Source organism: Lolium rigidum, chromosome 1 (assembly GCF_022539505.1).
Source record: "Lolium rigidum isolate FL_2022 chromosome 1, APGP_CSIRO_Lrig_0.1, whole genome shotgun sequence".
NCBI lineage: Eukaryota > Viridiplantae > Streptophyta > Magnoliopsida > Poales > Poaceae > Lolium > Lolium rigidum.
In genome coordinates, this window is record NC_061508.1 from 133,881,631 (window position 1) to 133,901,550 (window position 19,920).

The 19,920-nt window shown below is 45.5% G+C and overlaps 1 protein-coding gene across 1 annotated transcript; it reads right to left on the minus strand.

Annotated features, from left to right (window-relative positions):
* Nucleotides 1-1,520: 1,520 nt before the first annotated feature.
* On the minus strand, nucleotides 1,521-9,525 carry LOC124675654 (glycoprotein 3-alpha-L-fucosyltransferase A-like). Its single transcript, XM_047211755.1, has 7 exons — nucleotides 9,184-9,525; nucleotides 8,113-8,273; nucleotides 7,190-7,431; nucleotides 6,095-6,199; nucleotides 4,238-4,394; nucleotides 3,350-3,577; nucleotides 1,521-2,024 (listed from the first exon to the last, which is right to left on the minus strand). The coding sequence occupies exons 1-7, from the start codon at nucleotides 9,508-9,510 to the stop codon at nucleotides 1,769-1,771; spliced, it is 1,476 nt and encodes a 491-aa protein (XP_047067711.1). The 5' UTR covers nucleotides 9,511-9,525; the 3' UTR covers nucleotides 1,521-1,768.
* Between the last annotated feature and the right edge of the window lie 10,395 nt (nucleotides 9,526-19,920).

A 19,920-nucleotide genomic window follows, 5' to 3' on the forward strand; every position in this document is an offset into this window, starting at 1 on the left:
ACTCTTACTATCAAGCTTGTTCCTTTACTTGTTGCACTTGCCTAGGATCATACTAGGATCATCTCCATCACTAAAGCAACCGCTTTGCTAAAAACTGAAAAAGACATAAAAAATTGTGTAGCGCCCATTCACCCCCCCCTCTTGTTCGCTACGATCCATTCACCTTAACCCAATGAAAACTTTGTCGAAAAGGTTGTGCCGATTGGGGAATTTTAATGAAATATTCCCAATGGACGGTGATTTCCGTTCTCTTTTGTTTTGTTTGCTCTTGAAGATGGCTCTTCAGTAAAACTATGTGAATCCCAATTTACCTATGGGCCCCTTGTTGATTAGGTCCTTAAGAGATACTCTCTCCCGTCTCTTTTAATTAACTCGGATTTAGTATAAATTTGTACTAAATTTGAGTTAATTAAAAAAGATAGGAGGGAGTAGTTTTCAGCTTGAGCCATTACCTGTTCATAAAACTTTCCCTTGTGAGAAAGGCAGTATGGAAAAACCGAGCCTACCTCCCTTATAAAGGAGCTAATGTACTCTAACGTTAAAGGAAAAAAGGAAAAATCTATTTAAATTGCTGCCTGGGATATGAGACAGACAACTTGATGCTCGCTTCACCGGGCTCCAGCCCAAAACCAGGGCGCCCACGTTTGTTGCGATGTAAACAAAAAATCTGCACTCGCTTCGCTGTTTTCGTATAATTTGTTTGGCCCGGATTCAGCTCGTAACACGCGAGAAGTTTAGCAAACCAGGACCCAATACTATACTTCTGTACTACTTTTGAAAAGTACCTACAACTTGCTTAGTTTCAAGTTTTCAACATGCCAATGATTTTCTATTTTGTGATGGCTAGTGTCATGTTTGAAATTAGCTCGGTACAATTTTGATGCAGCATGATGCAGAAGAATATTGTTCGGTTGGGCACTGGTAATGTAAAATGTTGATGTACTAATGCTACTGATTTTACACTCCCAGTCTTCTATTTAAATGTTGATGTACTAATACTCCCTTATAAAGAAGCTAATGTACTCTAACTCCTGGTGAATGCAATTTTTGATATAGCAGACTGGGAGTGTTAAAGTTAGCACTATAAGTCGCAATCTTATTCACGTGGATCAACTTCATTTGATAATATCTCAATATTATACAAAACAAGCTCATGGTCAGGAAAGCCGAGGAATATTATTAAGTTCAGAGGGTTCCAACTGCACAAATTGAAATGTGAGGTTCATCTTCCAACGATCCTTATTGTTCACTATATAAAGTGGACCTTTTTGTTATGAAATGACAAATAAAAATACTTTTGCGTACAGGTCAATACGGTCTTCTTTTCCAAACAAAAAGATGTGATTTTTAAAAAAAAAAAAATTTACACATGCATTCCGAAACCATGTATTGGATTATTGAGTTTTTTGGCAAGAGCTCTTAACAGGACTGTGCCTTAAATTTACTCTGTTATGCAAAGTTCAGCACTGTCATTACCAAGCACAAAAACGCTAGTTGTGTCATGCCAACACTTGTTACAGTTTCTCAAAAGTATTCTCGAAACTGTTTCTCAAAAGGCCCAAATATAACAGCTTGCCTGTCAATGGAAATTTACAGCCTGTGTACCCCAACGCCTACAAAGTTGTGATTTAGCATCACGACTGACGTTACACAAACATGAACCTGTTTGCTACGTAGCCCTAACTTACAATACAGCAGAAACTCAGTACACACAAAAGACAGAACTAGTTTGGGGTTGCCAAAGGACGCAAAAATTGCTATATTGTAGCTATACAAAAATTACCTCAAACTTTGCACATGGATGATCTTTAATGTATCTGGCAAGTTCAGCATCATCACTAAATTTGAAGTTGTATAATGCTTGTCGTTCTGTAAGACCAACTGGATAAATTTTGTACACCTTTAACTCGTTCCCACCTCGAATACTTGATGGCCTTTCATCCTTCCATACAGGAACATGGTTGATGGATCCAAATTTAGCATGTACGGCAGACTCCAAAGATCCTAAAGTTAATTTGTTTGATCTGCATGGATAGGCAGAAAACATGTATAAGAATGCAGAACTAAATGAGCAAATAAAATATGCAGTAAGAATGACTTAATTTTGTAATGCAAAGAAACTAGCGGTTGAGACCTTTGACAACAAAATAGTAGAGCTTCCTAAGAAATAAGCACAACAGGGGCTAAGACTATGGAATACAGGATGTAAAGTTGCCGTTGTTACTCTTGGTTGTTACTACTGATTAAATTCCTGGATAAGTTCTATAATAGGAAGGCATTACCTTGGGTTGATCTGGTATGGTTTGCACATTATCAGGGTAAGGTGCCTCATGAGGAGAAATTGTGTGGTTCTTGAAGCAGGTTCATAATTTTAGAGGAGTAGCAGCTGTTATTCATGGCAAAGGTGATACCTTATTATTCTGGTCTGATAATTGGAGGGTTAATGGTTCATCTTTGCCTTTGAGTCAAAGATACCCCGGGCTGTTTTCTTATGCACTCTTCCCAAATGCTTCTTTGGTGGATATGTATCATGAAGAGGATTTGGAGTCAATGTTCTATTGGCCTTTGTCTGTTCAAGCTTACCAGGAATTGGGGGAGGTCAAGCAAATTTTACAGGACAATCCTTTAACGCAGGACAATGATCAGTGGGTGTATATTTGGGGAGAGCATTATGCTTCGGCTAGATTCTATAAGCACATTCATGATCATATACAGGTACCTAGTGTATATAAATGGCTTTGGAAATCCTGTTGCATCATGAAGCATAAGGTGTTTGCTTGGCTGCTCACGGGACTTGTTAAAGAGAAGGCACTGGCATGTCTCTGATGATGAACATTGTGTGCTTTGTCCAGGTAGAAGTTATGAAGATCGCATTCATCTGTTCTTTGAGTGTAATTTCAGCAGGAGAATTTGGAACTATCTACAGATTGAGTGGGTAGGTACTGATGATATGCAGCAGGTTTTGAATGGAGCAAGGAAGAGTTTTGCTAAGCCTTTTTTCATGGAAGTAGTCATTTTGGCATGTTGGAACATCGAAATGGGAAGATCTTCAGTGCTGAGGTCTACTCTTTCACTAAGTGGAAGGGGAAGTTTATTCATGACATCTCTTTGTTGCAATATAGGATCAAAAAGAAGCATAAGGATAGATTGATAGACTGGATTAGGTCTCTGCCTTAGAGCCTTTCCCTTTTGTACATAGTTTTATTTCTTTTTGCCTTTTGGCTTCTGTACATAACTTTCTTTAATTTGGAGTAATAAATTACTGTGGGGCTGTTGCCTCACAGTCTTGGGTTTCAAAAAAAAAAATACCAGCCACCAATACAGGGTAAGTAGAACATTCTTTGCATACCTTAGATAAATGCTTTCCGACTTAAACCTCCCTCTCTCTCTAACAAATAAGTGGTATACTGTTCCTTTTTGGCTGGAACAACTACATGTGCGATTCATAAATTTTGGAGTCCTTTCTTCTTTTTCATGAATCTTCGTAGCGATATGTATGCAGAGGCGGCAGGATGAATGAACCGCTGCCATGTCAATAAGTGCCTTGAACGAATCAGATGGACCATCATACTTCCACCTACAGATGCAAAACAAATTGTATTCAATCAAAACCATAGGTCATGAAGACCTGAACTTAGCCTAACCTAGTCCAAGCAAATCATGAGTGAGAAACAGCTTATTACAACAGTATTTGTAAGTTAAAATTAAGCTTCCATTCTAATGCAAACCTAATTCAAGCAACTCATGCGTAATATAAGCCAGTAGGTCGTCATTTTCATGCCGTTGCACAGTCACGTTCAAGGATTGCATCCTAAGAATTAGTACCAAGTGCCATGACCACACGAAAGCCTATCTACACTGGGAAATTGATTCATTGGAATATTCAATTGGGCAGTAATTTGGTTCTGAACAAGTCATATATTCACCAGATATGTTGATTGATGCCCGATATTGATGCAATAAAAATTAAGTGAAAGCATCACCATGGTGCAGTTCATAATGCAACACAGCCTACTCCTTAATAAGCTGGAATTAAGCTTAAGAGTTAAGATAAATAAACATGGCCCCCATGATGTCCACCGATATCATACTAATTCAGTATTCGATCTTGCAAATATGGATCATAATTGAGTCTAAATATTGGTCAGAAAACATGTGCTGTTCCAGCAAAATTATTAGTGCACTATATCCATGTCACATTCAGGACTGAGGTCAACAGTCAAAGCAGGATATCTACCTCAAAGATTGATTAAAAGCATCAGGATTTGATGCAATATGTTTCATGGTCCTAGCAACTGAAGTAACGTCATCAAGCTCCTTAATGTGTAATATTGCTCCTTCTCCTGGAGAAAAATCTTGAATATTTGGTGCACCAACGACAACCGGAATGGCCCCTGTAGTGAGGTGCAAGTCAAATATTGAGAATCACTTCCATTCAAGCGACAAATTTGAACTTCATGAACTTAAAATGAAAATCAACCCCTGGAACTAAAATTAAGATAAACTATAGAAGCAAAATGGTAGTGTTCGATGAGCAAACAGAGAATATCCATACATTAGAAAATTTGGTACTTCTATCAGTTGGATGCTATGTTTTATGTTCCACAATATAATGTCAAGTTTCTTGAAGATGACATTTTTTAAAAACATTTCAACCGATGAGAACGTAGATTTTCCAACAAGCCTTTTGTCCCAAGCAAGTTGGGTAGGACCATAGGATATGTAATCCAACAGAAACGTATGGAAACAAAAAAGGTGAAAGACAGGGGGGGAAAAGTAAATTAAGAGCCAATTCTCTAGGTACATGGAGAGTAAATTAAGATTCCAGCACATGGATGTTGATTTTCGTGCAGTCCTATTAAGAGCCAATTCTCTAGGTACATTCCAATCCATCAAGTCCCTTTTTGCAGCCTTCTCCCATGTCAACTTTGTCGCCCCCTTTCCCTCGTACTCCCTCCAGACTGATTAGATTGACGCGGAGGCTACACAGCGCTAGCCTATACGATACAGAGTGCCCGCGTCGATTAAATCCGGACGGAGGTAGTAGTATTTTCCCCACCCTTTAGAATCCCGCTATTAGCTGGTGCTTCTAGGGGGCACTGTTGGATATGCCGAAACCACCTTAGTCGGTGTTGGACAAGATTCTCTTCAATCGGTGCAACCCTACCATATTACGTATTACCTCGTTCCTAACTCGGTCCTTTCTTGTATGGGCACACATCCAACGTAGCATGTGCATCTCTGTGACACTAATTTGTTGGATGTGTTTCCTTTTAGTGGCCCAGCATTCTGCTCCATATAGAATCACAGGTCTTATGGCCGTCCTGTAGAACTTACCTTTTAGCTTTTGTGGGACCTTCTTGTCACAGAGGATTCCAGATGCTTACCGACACTTTATCCACCCTGCTTTGATCCTGTGGCAAGCATCCTCATCATTGCTTGGGATACCCCCATTGCTTTGTAGCATTGATCCCAAGTATCAGAAGGTGTCCATCTTAGGCACTATTTGTCCTTCTAAACTAACCTTTCCCTCTTCGCACCAAACCAGTAAACTCACAACTCATATACTCGGTCCTGGTCTGACTAAGTCTGAACCCCTTGAATTCCAAAATCTGTCTCAGTAGCTCCAAATTGCTACCAACGGTTGACACTGACCCGAATTTCATCTACTAGCATCCACATCAAAGAGCATACACCAAGGAATATCTCCTTGATATCTTTTGTCACCTCAGCCATCACTAAGGCAAAAAAATGTACAGGATCAAGGCTAATCTTGATTGGAAAGATGCCAGTCTCACTATCACATGCGTGAACACTTGTCACGACATTATTATACATATCTTTCATGAGGGCAATGTACTTTGTTAGGATTTATGTTTCTCTAGCACCCACAACATAAAGCATGTCACCAAAATATTATCGATTAACTCACACCCTCAGTTAAGAAAATTCATTACTCAACTAATGGAAGTTATCAGGCACAGCATTGTTACTTATACGCAGCATGTGATGGCCAATAAAGTTACCCCACGTAAATCGTGTGAGTGATAGGTGAGCACTAGTGTGGGTGAGTGGTTATAACATACACTCTTACCTGTTACCAATGACTGGAAAAACTTCTCTGTAACATAATCTTCCTCGTTAGAATTCTCAAAAGCCAAACTGAATTTGTAGCGCTTCAAAGTCTCCACTTTGTCCACTGCATCCAAGCAGCAAATCAAATATATAACATTAAAGTTATGCATTCAAGCATCAAAGCACTACAATGATTTCCTCAAATCAAATGTAATAGACAGCAAAATTTATGCATTCAAGCATAAAAGCATGATGTGTCATCTTCTCATTGATTCCCCCTAGATTTACAAACATAAGTCGCCCTAGACTCAGGGTTAGTACACACAGTTTCATATTTGACCATCATAAGTGTGTAACCTACATAGATTGGCTATAAAAAACTTGTATTAGTAGACTCATTATAAAGTACAGTAATACATAATTTGTTTGGGTAACTCTAATATAGCCTAATCAGCAACAAAAATGATATACAAGAGAGTTATGATGTCCAAAACAGTTCATGTTTGCAAAAGGTGGGAGTAAGTATAATGATACAAACTAGGACCTTAATTAGCGAAGTTGGGCCTAACAATGTCTTCATTGTTAAAATTTGTTCAACCAATAAGCACTTGATGCCATGTAATACATTCAAACCCCTTCCCAAGTACTCAATTCAAACATGTAACATGGCCTGGGAGGTGGGATTGCCAGCACCTCATAGACTCAAATTACGAGCACATATGTAGGTAGAAAAAACTGAATGTTCAAATCAATTGTGAAGTTACCAGTTGCTCACTACTACCAATGACCAAAGTACATTCTAAATCCCAAACCATCAACACCATGTTCTTCGAGAACCCATAATTAGAAAAGAAGATCGTGTCATGCTTAGTAAGACTCAATTAGTAATCTATCTCATATAAAACCACACATTGACGGCATATTTAGTATCCAATACCGTTATTGGCTGCATTAAAACTAATATCATCATACCATATTCATTAACTGGCGTAGCTGGCCACTACATACGGCCTTCTAAGCACAACAGAGCATATCCGGCATTTGTTTATAAGCTGAAATATGAAATATTTAATGATACAAACATGCCTAGCAAAGTACTGAGAGAAAAGTGTACCTTTGCCATCATGATTACGATGGCAGCTACCATAAGAATCGATTTTTACATCTAAACTTTCAAGCATCTCGAGGGCTTGCAAACGGAAGTTGCGTGCACCACAATTGGAAATAAAAGCTGCAGCTAAGGCTTCTTCAGTCTTTGGAGGAACGGGTGCCATGATATCATATTCAGCCCATGAAAAGTAGCCAACCGGCACATCTGATGAAAGGCTGGTTGTCATCACAATTTGGTACCCTCTCCTGTGACAGAAAGGATTTGAGTTGCCCCAAAAATCACAATAATGATTATCAAAAATAATAAATCCTACAAGGAGCGTGCACAATGGCTCAACAGCTGAGCATACGAAATACTACTCCGTTCACTAATATAAGATGTTTGAGGTTTTAGTAGATTCATCTAGTTTGGTATGTATCTAGTCTACTTTTAGTGTGTAGATTCACTCACTATGGTGTGTATCTAGTTCACTTTGAAGTGTCTAAAACATCTTATATCTGTAAACAGAGGGAGTACATGACAATAATATGGTTCCAAAGTGAGAATAACATGTTCAACGCAGTGTTTGTTACAGATTTTCTTTGAAGTGATAACTGTTAAAAGTCAGCAACATACTGATCTGATAGCCAAATAATACCACCATACTTTCTTATCCTATTTTGAAGTTAATCAAAGATGGAACCTACAAATACATTAGACCACTAAATATTGCACTTAATTTGTATATCACTAGGAACTAGTCAACTAGGAGGCTGGGACGGGGTGTTAAATTATCTTATATATAAAGGAAGCACATCACAATTCTGAATTTCAGGTCGATCGGCGTTGTAATTAATTCTGACCACTAAATAAGTATTGCCATGCCATTTCAAACAGGCAAAGATAACTGGAAATCACCAATTAGAATTAACTTGGCTCTTACCCACCCTCGAGCCGCATTAATATTGTTCTCTGAATAATAATGAGACGATTCCATTGATCTGAGGATACTCTTTACGGAGGGATCCGAGACCATTCCAAAACTAGCATCAGGTGTCTTACTAGCTGGAAACCCAAAATCACACCCTACGGAACATTTATTCCAATCCTGAGAGGGGGGAAACACATAAGCATTATAGATGGAAACAATAAATAAAACAAAACAAAAAAGATGGGAACATTAGTGTTCTAGATATGAGGCATCAAGTATTCCTTGGTTAACACAGTAGCATCAAGTGAACAATGACACACGACAATTAAACGTCCACACATTCTAATGAACAAAGTAGGCAATGAAGCATTTTGTTTTCAGAAAGTGTTCCTTGGTTAACACGGTAGCATCACTCCTGATTAGTACTTGTTTATATGATTATTACATCATTATGGCACCGTGTGGGTTCTAATCTATTAACAAAATATAAAAAACACTGACTCCTAAGCCCTTCTTCCATACCCTGATAAATGATTTCAATTACAGGAACTAGCTTCAAATCTCCAATATTTGAAGTACAATTACATATTATGGACGTAGCGGACTTGGTCAGACTGATTACTGACCTGTCCCAGTATTTGTGTTTGATAACTATTAGGAACTGGTTGGATTGTCAAGACCTAATCTCGAAGGAACACGAGCACAAGCACAAGCAACCTGAAAAGATCCTTGTAATATGAAAGAGCTTCTGCTGGTAGTTTTCCAAGTTCAACTATTTCAAAACACAGCATTTAAACGCAATTAAGCGCCTACATGAGTAGCAAGGCCAAACTTGCATCGTGTTTCACCAAGTATAGCTCTACAAGCTTCGATCAAGATATCTATTACTCTAAGCTCCCAAAAGTTCATATGAAAATACCTTGGGAAGATTTTCTTCAAAAATTCGGAGGGATCACAGACGTTACTAAAGCTACCCCAGTCCCCAGCTAAACATTGTCAAAAAATAAATGTTGACCCAATTAGGCAGCAGATCCGTCGAGCCCCTTAGAGTCAATACAAAATGTAGAGCAGGAGGAAATGGACATGCCTTAGCGGCGCCGCCGACGAGGACAGGGTCCTTTTCGAAATCGCGGTCGTAGGGCACGGCGTCCTCCCTCTCGAGCCGCTCGACGCACTGGCGGATCTCGTCGTCATCGCCGTCCCCACCACCCGGAAGCGCGTCCTCGCCCGAGTTCGCGGAGCGGCGGTAGAAGGAGGTAGTCCAGCTCTCGACCGCCGCAGCGTTCTTGGACAAGTCGATGCGGCCGAGGAACGCGATCTCGCCGAGGAAAGCGGCGCCAACGAGCAGCGGGAGCAGCCACGCACAACGCCGCCGGCGGCTTGCCGCCTGGGCCTGCGAGTGGGAGCCCTTCATGGCTGATGGTAGCCCGCCGGAGTCTTCCGGCTGGCGGTTGCCTTGCCGGAGGCGGCGATGGGCGGCGAGATCGAGAGGAGAGATGCGGCGGGATGAGGCGAGGGCGGAGTCGTTAGAGTTGGTCGAGGTTAGTTGAGAGTAGAAACTTTGGTCAAAGATCACCAGCAACAAATTGACAGGATATGTGTTTCTTTTTCTTTGGAAAAAAAGTAAAGCTTTATTTTATTATACTCTAGTAAAGCTACAATACATCATAAGTACACTCTAGTAGGTTCTTTAAATTCCGACCCATAATTTTTTTCCTGAAATAAAGAAAATACCGCTCTAATAGACATCTTACTAAAATCAAGTCTAGCACCCTAAGTGATAATAAAAACTGAAAAAAAATGATACAAATGCATGTGCAAAACAGAGTATTGATTTTTTTTTTTTGCAAAATTGGATGTTTGATTTCCATAAATAGAAAAAACACAGGAATCCTGATAAACATGTCAAATAAATTCAACCCATACTGATCAGTAAGATCGACCCCCTCGCGTCGCTCCTCACGCGGCGCCGGGGGGAAACCCTAGCCCCCAACCCCCCCCCCCCCTCCGTGTCCTTCCGTCGCCGCTGCCGCCGAAGGTGGTGGGGGGTTCTCTCTCCTGCGCGGCGCTGGTGGCTGGGTCTGCCGGGTGAGGCGGCGGCAGGCTGACCGGCGCGTGGAGGCCGGGGCGGCGGCCCCGGACGGGCCGACGGCGCTTCGGTGGCGGGAGCTCGGGTGGTGGCCGCGGTGACGTGTTGCGGCGCGTCCCCGTGGATGGTGGCCGGCATCTTCGGCCACGGGGGTGGCGACGCTGCCGGCTGGCCCAGGGAGCCTCCATCGTGGCGGATCTGGAGCTCCAAGCTCCAATCCCTGCGTCTGGCCAAGCCGACGGTACGGCGGCTGCGGCGGCGTCGGTTGGAGAGGTGGTGGCTTGGGTGGTTGTGTTGCTGGCCCAGATCGATCCGTCTTGGATCCGTTGGTGCTTGGCAGCGGCAGGGAGGCGGTGTTGTGGCGCTCTTGGTTGCTGATGTGCGGTTGCAAGTCGTCGCCTGGCAGCTCGGTTGGTTCGAGGTGAAGGATCCTGGGAGAAATCCTTGTTCAGGCTTTGGTTCGGACTGGCGACGGCGACACCTGTGGGTGTCGTTGACTTTCTTGGAAGCGTCGTTCAGGGCTCCTCCCGTCACCTCGGAGTTCTGCCTCCGGAGGGAAACCTCAGACCCTTGGGATCGGATGATGGAGGCGCTTCTGCGTCTCTCTCCCTGTTGAGGGCATCGTCTCGGAGTGGGCTTCGTCCTGGGGATTTGAGGATGGATGGTTGATGAGTTGCCTTGCTGGGGGCGCTACGGGCAGTTTGGCAACGATGAGGCGTCAAGCAGAGTTTGGGTCGCGGCTTGGGCTTCAATAGTCGGTTACCGGCGTGTCCGACTGGTCTTCTCGTGCTTCGTTGTGGAGCTGTGGAGTCGGAGCTGCGGTGGAGGGTGCCCCTGCGGCAACGATGACCAGCAACCGGTGGTGTGGAGGATGTTTCAGTCGGCGCAAGCCCAGCATAGTTCTCTTGTGATGCTCGACGGCCAAGTCGGAGCTGTCTCTCGTTGGCGTGTGTGGCCGACTGTTGGCATTTGGCCAGGTCGATCGGGGGTTTGTGCCCAATATTGTCATCTCCCATGACGATATTGGTGCATTTGTATCGGTTTTTGGCCGGTTTTCCTATTAATAAATCGGCCGCCTTCTTCTTTATCAATGAAAATGGCAAGTCTTGCCTTGTTTCAAAAAAAAAATTCAACCCACATGAAAATGTATAATAAGAAAATTTTCCTTTGTAAGTATAAATTTGAAAAGAGGTCCAAGTGGATTGTAGAATATCTAGTTTTTTCCAATAACACTGGGATCAAAGGATTTTTTTTTCTTATGTGATTTTCCTTCGCTTCATTCCTTCAAAACCAGACTAATAAATAGTGCCACCATAAGGAAATTACCTATTCTCGTGTTATACCTCCACTAATTATGTAGGACCTACTTGGATTGAAGAAAACAAAGGAATTCCAGAGTATTCCAATCGGTACCGGAGCCAGTTGCACGTACTTAACCTCAGCACGTAAGTCATGCTATATTCAATTCCACCACCGCTTAAGAATTTGGGGATGTTATTTTGGATTGATTACTATTCCAAGTACTCCATACAGATCTGTTATTTCATATGCAAATGCAGTTGCTAGCTAAGTATATAAGAGCATGTCTAACAGGCCCCTTATAACCCGCCCACCCCGTAAAATTCCGGCGGGATACGGGGCAGGCGCGGTTTGGGCCGTCTAGCAGGCCCCGTATTCGGGCTGGCCTATTTCGGCGGAATACGGGGCCCAGGAAATCCGCCCCGCCGCCCCCTACTTATACCGGGCGACGGTGCGAGTGAGGGGTTAACCCCTCAGTCGCAACCCTAGCTCCGCCGTCCGCCGCCGCCTCCGTAGTTAGCTCCGGCGAGAAATCCCGCCCACCCCAGCTCTGCATTTCAACCGCCGTTCGGCATGTACGCACGCGGCCGCAGTACCGCCTCGCCGGCGAGCGGATCGAAGCGATCCCGCTCGCCGGACACCGTGGAGGAGGCGTGGCGGCGCCAATGCAAGCGCTCCGCCGCGGGGAGTCGCCGTGCGGCGTGCCGGTACGCCGGCGCGCTTTACGTGCCGGATTCGCTCCGGGAGTTCACCGCGGGTGAGCGGTGGTACCGAGAAGACCCGCCGCTCAAGCCGATGAGCGGCGTCGCCTTCGAGAAGTGGCGCGCCGAGTGGGAGCGTGAGCGCGCGGCGAATGCGGCATGGGCGGCGCGCATCGGCAGCACCAGCGGTGGAGGAAGCGGAGGCGATCCGCGTGCCGGCGAGGAGGAAGCGGAGGAGGCAGAGGAGGACGCGGCATTCCGGCAGGCGCTGGCCGCATCCGAGGCGGAGGCTGCCGAGAAGGCTCGGGCGGAGGCAGAGGAGGAGGCGGTTGCCATCGCCGCCGTAGCGGAATTCGAGGCGCAGGAGGCCGCCGCCAGGGGGCCGTTCGTGCCATTCGTCATCCTCGACGACTAGATAGCCCCGCAGTGTAGAATCCCCTATGTATGTATGATCCACCGTATGATCAATGAAGATGTACTATGGTTTTAATTTTCCCGAGGTTTTAGTTTTTAAAAATACAGGGCGAAATACGGGGTCTGCTAGACGGAATGGTTCAGCTAGACGCACTTTTCTGATACGGGGCGAAAAACTCACGTTATACGGGGCAGAGAAATAAGGGGCCTGTTAGACTTGCTCTAAGAGCATGTCTAGCATGCCCCGTATTTTTTCACCCCTTAAAACGCGAGTAGAGATACGGGGTCTGCTAGCTCAGACGAGTTTTCGACCCCTCAAAACAGGGTTTTTTGACAAATTGGATATTAGAACCAACACAACATTCACATAAAATAAATGTTTTACATCACACAATAATCGTCATAATTATTACAATAATGTTTTTCGGAAATGTCAACAAATGTTCTAATGGAAGAATTAAACAAATAACAAATGTTTCACACATACAACAATAGGAAATGAATGTAATAACTCATTAGCCATGCAACTGCCAATGGTGCTCAATCAGATCTTGGATGACCTGGTGATGAGTCTCGGCATTTTCAATGCCTCGATGAGCTGCAAGAAAATGTTCAATCCGATCAGGGTTCCTCTCGGGCTGCACTCGGGTGCCAACATTGTCATAGAAACATGGCAAGTTCAAACCTCTTTCATCTTCAATGATCATGTTGTGAAGAATCACAGAACATGTCATGATATCAACAAGAGTTTTCTTGTCCCAAAACCTTGCAGGACCCCGGCAATTGCAAACTTTGCTTGCAAGACACCAAAACCTCTCTCAATATCCTTGCGGCATGCCTCTTGATTTTTGGTGAAGCAAGCTTCTTTTCTTGTCAAAGCCTTATCCTTTTTCTCTTTTATGGACTTGACAAGGGTTGCATAGTTAGGGTAAATACCATCTGTGAGATAGTACTCCATGGTGTACTCATTATTCATAACTTTGTAGTTACAAGTTGGTGCTTCACCCTTAACTAGTTTTGCAAACAAAGGGGGTCTATTCAAGATGTTGATGTCGTTGAGTGTCCCCGGCAGTCCAAAAAAAAGCATGCCAAATCCATAAGTCTTGAGAGGCCACAGCTTCAAGAACAATGGTAGCATCACGGCTTTTCCCACAATATATTCCATACCATGCTTTTGGACAATTTTTCCATGTCCAATGCATGCAATCCAAACTACCAAGCATCCCCGGCCACCTCCTCTTTTCATTGATCTCCATGAGCCTTTTTGTATCTTCCTCATTTGGAGCTCGGAGATACGTCTCTCCATACAACTTGATCACCATCTTGGCAAACATACGCACACAATCCATGGTTGTTTGTACACCAATGCGAAGGTACTCATCGGTATAATCTGTCGGTATACCGTATGCAATCACCCTCATTGCGGCAGATATTTTTTGATATGGGCTAAATCCCATGACTTGGGCAGTATTTCTTCTTTGCTTGAAATAATCGCAATTAGCCTCGCAGTCTCTGACTATTCTCTCGAACAAACTCCTACGCATTCGGTATCTTCTACGGAAAAGGCGGGGAGGATAGGTCGGTACCTCGGCAAAATAATCTTGCATCAGCTGTTCGTGGCCGAGTGCGCGGTTCCGCGGAATGCACATACGCCCCATCACGGATCCTTTCCGCTGATCCAGCAGCTTGGCGCGGTCCTCCATTTGCTTCATGCCGAACATGAGGAGCATCATCTCCGTCTCGTCGTCGTTGAGCAGGTCGTCGAGGTCCGAATCGTCGGATTCCGACGAGGACCAATCGGTGGACGTCGCGTCCAAATCCGCCATGTGCACATCCTCCGAAGCCATCTACCACGGTAAAGGATGCATCAGCCCCAAACACCTCCATTTTACCGGCGAGAACGAACAAGAACGCGGCGGAATACTCACCGGCGAAAACGGCGGAGAAGACCGCGGCGGGGGTGCGGCGACGCACGCGGAGGGACGCGGATCTTCGGTAGGGGTGCGGCGGAGATGCGGAGGGCGTCGACGCAGCTCGGCGCGGCTCGGCGAGCGGCGGAGGGGCGCGGATCTCACGGATTCCGGCGGCGGCGCTCGGGTGGCTGCGGCGGCGCGCGGGGGAAAACGGGTGGGGGAACTGAAATGTCCGCGCGCGGTTTCGGAAATGGGATACTGGTTTGGCCCTCTATCGCCGCTCCCACCCCGCACAAGTAGGGGGCGAAGACCCGCCGAAAACAGCAAAAATCGGAGCGGGTGCCGTTTTTACGGGGTCTGCTAGACGGCCGGGTAGAGCCGAATCCCGTATTCCGGCGGTTATTATACGGGGTTGGCTCTTTTAAGAGGTCTGTTATACATGCTCGATGTGTCTTTGTCGTGGTTTCCTAAGAAGTCGGAACAACCTTGTACTATTCATCGTCGAGTTTGCATTGCCGCTCATGTGGACATAGAGACAGATCATATGTGGTGCTTCTGTAAGTGTGTATGTTCGCGTTTCACGAGCAGATTGGCCTCTTCAAGTGCTCAACAGATCCTCATATCCCACAATAAAAAATATCACACATTATAAGGGAAGAAAATAATCTCTTTATCATGTGATTTCTCTTTGTAACATGGAGATTATGACCTCCTCAGCGGTCGACGAAAGTTTGCTACACCTAGATTGAGCACGGTCGCGGCCTGGCATGCGCCCTACCTCACAAGCACGAGCACCACCAGAAAAGTCCGACATAATTTTCCACCTAAACATTTTTTATCTTCTGGTGTTCTAAAAATTATAAAATCGATTTTATGACTAAAGTTCTCTTGGGCTAGAACTTGTTCAATAAATTTTTTTTCATCATGCAACTTTTTTTTCTATCCTGGTGCAACATACGGACATCTTTTTCTATATATACATATGATGGATCACCATCAATGATGCTGAAAAGAGGAGAAATATCAACACAAATGATTTGCTGAAACGTTTGAATATTTGTTTTTTCCGATGCAACGTACGGGCACTTTTGCTAGTATATTTAATATAAAGAGAAATTCTATTAGATACCCTGGGAGCAAAACAAGTAATTATGCACCCGGGTCATATACCGAGCCGATCAAGCCAGGCTCCGGTGCGGCTTGCTGGGTTCATGTTGGCCAACACCCAGGTCCCAACTGTTTCAAAAAAAAAAAAACACCCAGGTCCCAACGGTAATTTCTTTTTTTCCTTTGTTTACATCAGCGATTTCTCTTCTTTTTTGGTCGTGGGATGCCAGGGTTACGAGCTAGCCCACCATCGTCTATGTGGTAGCGAGCGAAACCAGCTAGCTGAGGCAAGGTGTGCCTTGCATGCATCGCTTGCTTCCGCTCTGTTTGCCTCAATCACTACAGGAATGCGACAGTATGCCGAGGGCCAAGCTGTACACCAACGGCCAAATGTCGGGGCCGTTGGCGTACGGCCTGGCCAGGGCAGCCGCCAAACATGACCGTCGATGTAGACTGGTCGTCGGCGTAGAGATGGCTATGCCGACGGCAGCCCTCGGCGTCCATCGGGCCGTCAGCGTAGCGCATGCCATGCGTCCCCTCCCGCCCCGGCCGTGACGATGCATCAACGGCGTCAACCTCTCGTCGTGTGGCTTTCAGTTTTGTGTGCATGTATCGTCCATCATTTTTCGATGTGTACCACGCGTCGTCTCGTTGCTAGCGCGGGTTCCCTGTGAAAAGGTCTACCTCTAGGGAGTAGTACCCTAAAAGTGTAATCGTGTATAAAAAATATTAGCAAGAAAATACAGTAAATAAGAGAAACATAAGAAAAAAGTGAAACCAAGAAAAAAAGAGCAAGAATGCCTGTTGGGCTGTGGGCCTACCCAGCAGCGAGATGCTTCAAGCGGCAACAAGCTTGGGCCTAAGAGCATCTTTAGCAGAGCCCGTATATCGCGGAACCGAAAACGTCGAGTTCGGTCTCCTGAACTGCTGAAAAGAGTTAGATTTTGTCACGGCGCAGAACAGAAATTGAACTCGCGAACTAAAAAAGCAGAAATCAAACGTCGCGGGAAAATCAAAATCGCGATTGCGATCAAGCTGAATTCATCGATAATTTACAATAATCTAGGCAAAATACATGCTTGTTCGACCTACATTCGATAATTAGGGGCCTAATTAGACTAGATTAGTCCCCAGATCGACTAGAGTGTCACCGGGGCGCTTCCCGTCGGCGGCGGAGGGTTTTTGCTCGCCGGCGTTTCCTAGGCGACGATGAGCGCCGCCAACTCGAAGGCTGCCGCCTCGGAGGTGCTCCCGCAGGCTAGAGGCGGCCCATCGGCGTCGTCGTCGTTGTTGCCGTGCGGGGGCAGTGCCGGCAGCGGCGGGCTGCACTAGTTGGCATCGGGGGTGCCTCGGTTTCTCCTTCTTCGGCTGCCTCCTCGCGCGCTTGACGGCGCGCAATAACTTCCGGCCATTTCCGGCCCGCCCGCTTCCATGTGCCGTTGGAGCGCGACCGCCTCGCGCGGTCCGCCTCTGCCCGTACACCCGACGGACGTCGAGGTACTTTTCCGCCGCCTATTCGGCCCCCTCCCCTACCTACGCGTCTTAGGGGTGGTGGCGGAAGCGGCGGAGTGGCGTCAGAGGCGGCGGAATGGCTCGCCGGAGAGGAGGCAGGCGGCAGCGGCGGGAGTGAAAGCGGCGGAGGGGAGTAGGGTTTAGAAACCGAACTCCCCTCTGCGGCCCCTTTTAATACGGGGCGACCGCTCGATTTCTCAGGGGCCCGAACTCGTTATACGAGCCAGGCCGCCAGTCCGAGTTCCATTCTGGCCCATCTTCGAACCGAACCTCTATTCTCGCCGGAATTATTCAGTTTCAGCCGTGAGTTCAGGCTCTCCTAGAGATGCTCTAAGCTAGCTAAATCAGACCTGAATTAGGTTATAGTCCAGTGGGGTGCGCTTGGTCCAAAGCTATCTAGTACTCACTACTCATTAGGCCTGGACTACTTCGCATTTTTAGTGTTCGATCGGATTGAAGACAATGTTGCGTGAAGCAGTCACTCAAATTCGTTTTTGCATAAACCAGCAACTCTATGAGTAATTATTTGCATGGAGCTGTAATGATCAGATTAGAATGTCTAACAGCATACCTAGCGGTCACCGGTGGCCCAGCCATTTGGGAACAGCTGCTTTGCTCCATATTTCGCACATCTACTTTTTTTAAAAAACACACACACATCTACTTGTAACAATTAAGGGCATCTTCAACGAAGCGACGCAAATGAACGCTGAGCAACAGTTTGCATTCCCGCGGATGAAAAATGCGCCTAACCTTCCTCCAGCGGGGCGACGCATAGTGACCAGGCCATCCGCAGTGGCGCAACGTAGTCCAAATATGCGGCACGTTTACGTCTCCGTGGACGCAGTGCGGTGGCGCAAAGTGACCGCGTTGATTGCATCCGGACTCGCTAGGCAGTGACTAGGTAAGCAAAATATTCATTACTATTGATTGGCCAAAAGGATCATCTTTACAGAGATGGTTAGTCGAGTTAACCTACAACTACAAAAAAAACTACAACGGCCGTACCTACTCGCCGTCGCGTGGCCTACCACGAGGCTGAGGTTACTCGCAGTCGTGCAGCCTACTACTGGACACCAGAGAAGCCGGCGCCGTCGTCAAAGCGTGAGCGCTTGACGCCCTCCTTGCGATGCGCACTCCGGCGATCGAACAACTCGTCTTGCCACCTGCGGCGTTCGAGGGCCTCGGCCAGAGAGGAGTCCCAGTGGACTCTCTTCGCCGCCTCCACCGCCTCCATGTGGGCGTGGTAGCAGGCCCTATCCCTAGCTGTCGCCGCCACCGCCTCATCCCTGACGGTGATGGCGTCCGCCAGCTCCCGGTTCTCCTGCTCGACCCGCACGGGGTCTGGTCCCCTCCGCGCGACCGAATCCAGGTCGGAGCACATGTACGCCCGAGCCAAATGGCCGCCACCGCCACATTCCAGGTCGGAGCACATGTACGTCCACGCAGTTCTACTCTCGTCGTCGGCTGGCCGAACGGCCGCCACCGCCACCGCCACAGTCCCCGTCCCCATCGCCAAGCGCCGCCGCAGTTTCTGTCTGGGATCGAAGAGAGAGAAGATGTGTCTTTTTCTTAACGGGACAAGTGGTTCGCCTCGTCCAGGAGAAGATATCTAGTGATGCCAACCACTGAATGATACCATGGTACCGGTTTTAAAATTAAAATTTCAAGTTTCTAAAAAATCTGAAAATAATTGTGAGTCTTCATAATATGTGTGTTTTTAACTCCTAAAATTTTCAGAACCAAATTCGAAACACAAATAGGAAAAAGAAAAGACAAATCCAACATAAATAGTGTCTAAAAAGACAAAACCAGAAATGACAGTACTCAGATGTTAATTTGTCTTTTTTGAGTTTCTCAATGTGTGTTTTGCTTTTTGTTCTGAAAATTATAGGGATTATAAATACACTTGTTGTGAACATTCACATATTTTTCAATTTTTTAAAAAAAATTAAATTAATTTTTTTTACAAATGATATCATGGTATCATTTAGTGGCTAGTATCACTTGTTATTTTCCCATCCATCTCATGCTCCGACCAATCCCTTTTTCTTTTAGACACGCGACAGAGCCTCCAAACCACAGTGGCAGCCAGGTCACCTCATAAGGTGTGGCCTCCTTGCTGTTAAAACGTTTAATCTGACCATCATAGCTCGTTGCGATGAATTACTCGTAGAATCGCTGGTCTATGCAAAAGAGAATTTGAGTGACTGGTCTGTGCAACGTTTGCTCCGAGAATTGCTGGTATGTGCAATTTTCTCGATCGGATTTGGGTAAAAGAATAGAAAATATAAAACACGTTCCAGCCATGTCTTGTTGTATCTAATCTTGGGCGCGCTCCTGACACAAAGATGAAAGGTCAGTTAATCGGCACTTAATCTTCACACCAGTTGGACAAAGGAAATATCATTAGCATGATGTGATGGTAGATTGGAACAAGCAAGAAATTATTAATCTTTCAAGTTTGTCTTCTCTTCATCGCATGTTTGGGAACAGCAAAAGCAAGACTAAAAATATATATCAAAGGTGGTTAAAGCAATGTACGTGAATCCAACGCACAAGACGAATCATGCAATAATCAAAGTTGTGCATGAGAAATGACAGTTATCGTTACCATGTAGTACTATTCTCCATTCAGTATTCCAACGATGTTCCCTGTGTGGTCCATGATTCCATCGTGAACAGCTACCGAGCTAGTGTACGAAACTACGAAAGGAGTTCGTACGTACTTATACAACTATTGTACATCCATCCAACCCAAACAAAGCTGGCGTTACATTTTATTTTCA

Coding starts and splice junctions, on each gene's coding strand:
- LOC124675654 (XM_047211755.1), bottom strand. CDS start 9,510: ATGAAGGGCTCCCACTCGCAGGCCCAGGCGGCAAGCCGCCGGCGGCGT. Junction 8,274..9,183: donor TCGTCGGCGGCGCCGCTAAG/GCATGTCCATTT, acceptor CCCCCCTCTCAG/GATTGGAATAAATGTTCCGT. Junction 7,432..8,112: donor AATATTAATGCGGCTCGAGG/GTGGGTAAGAGC, acceptor TTTCTGTCACAG/GAGAGGGTACCAAATTGTGA.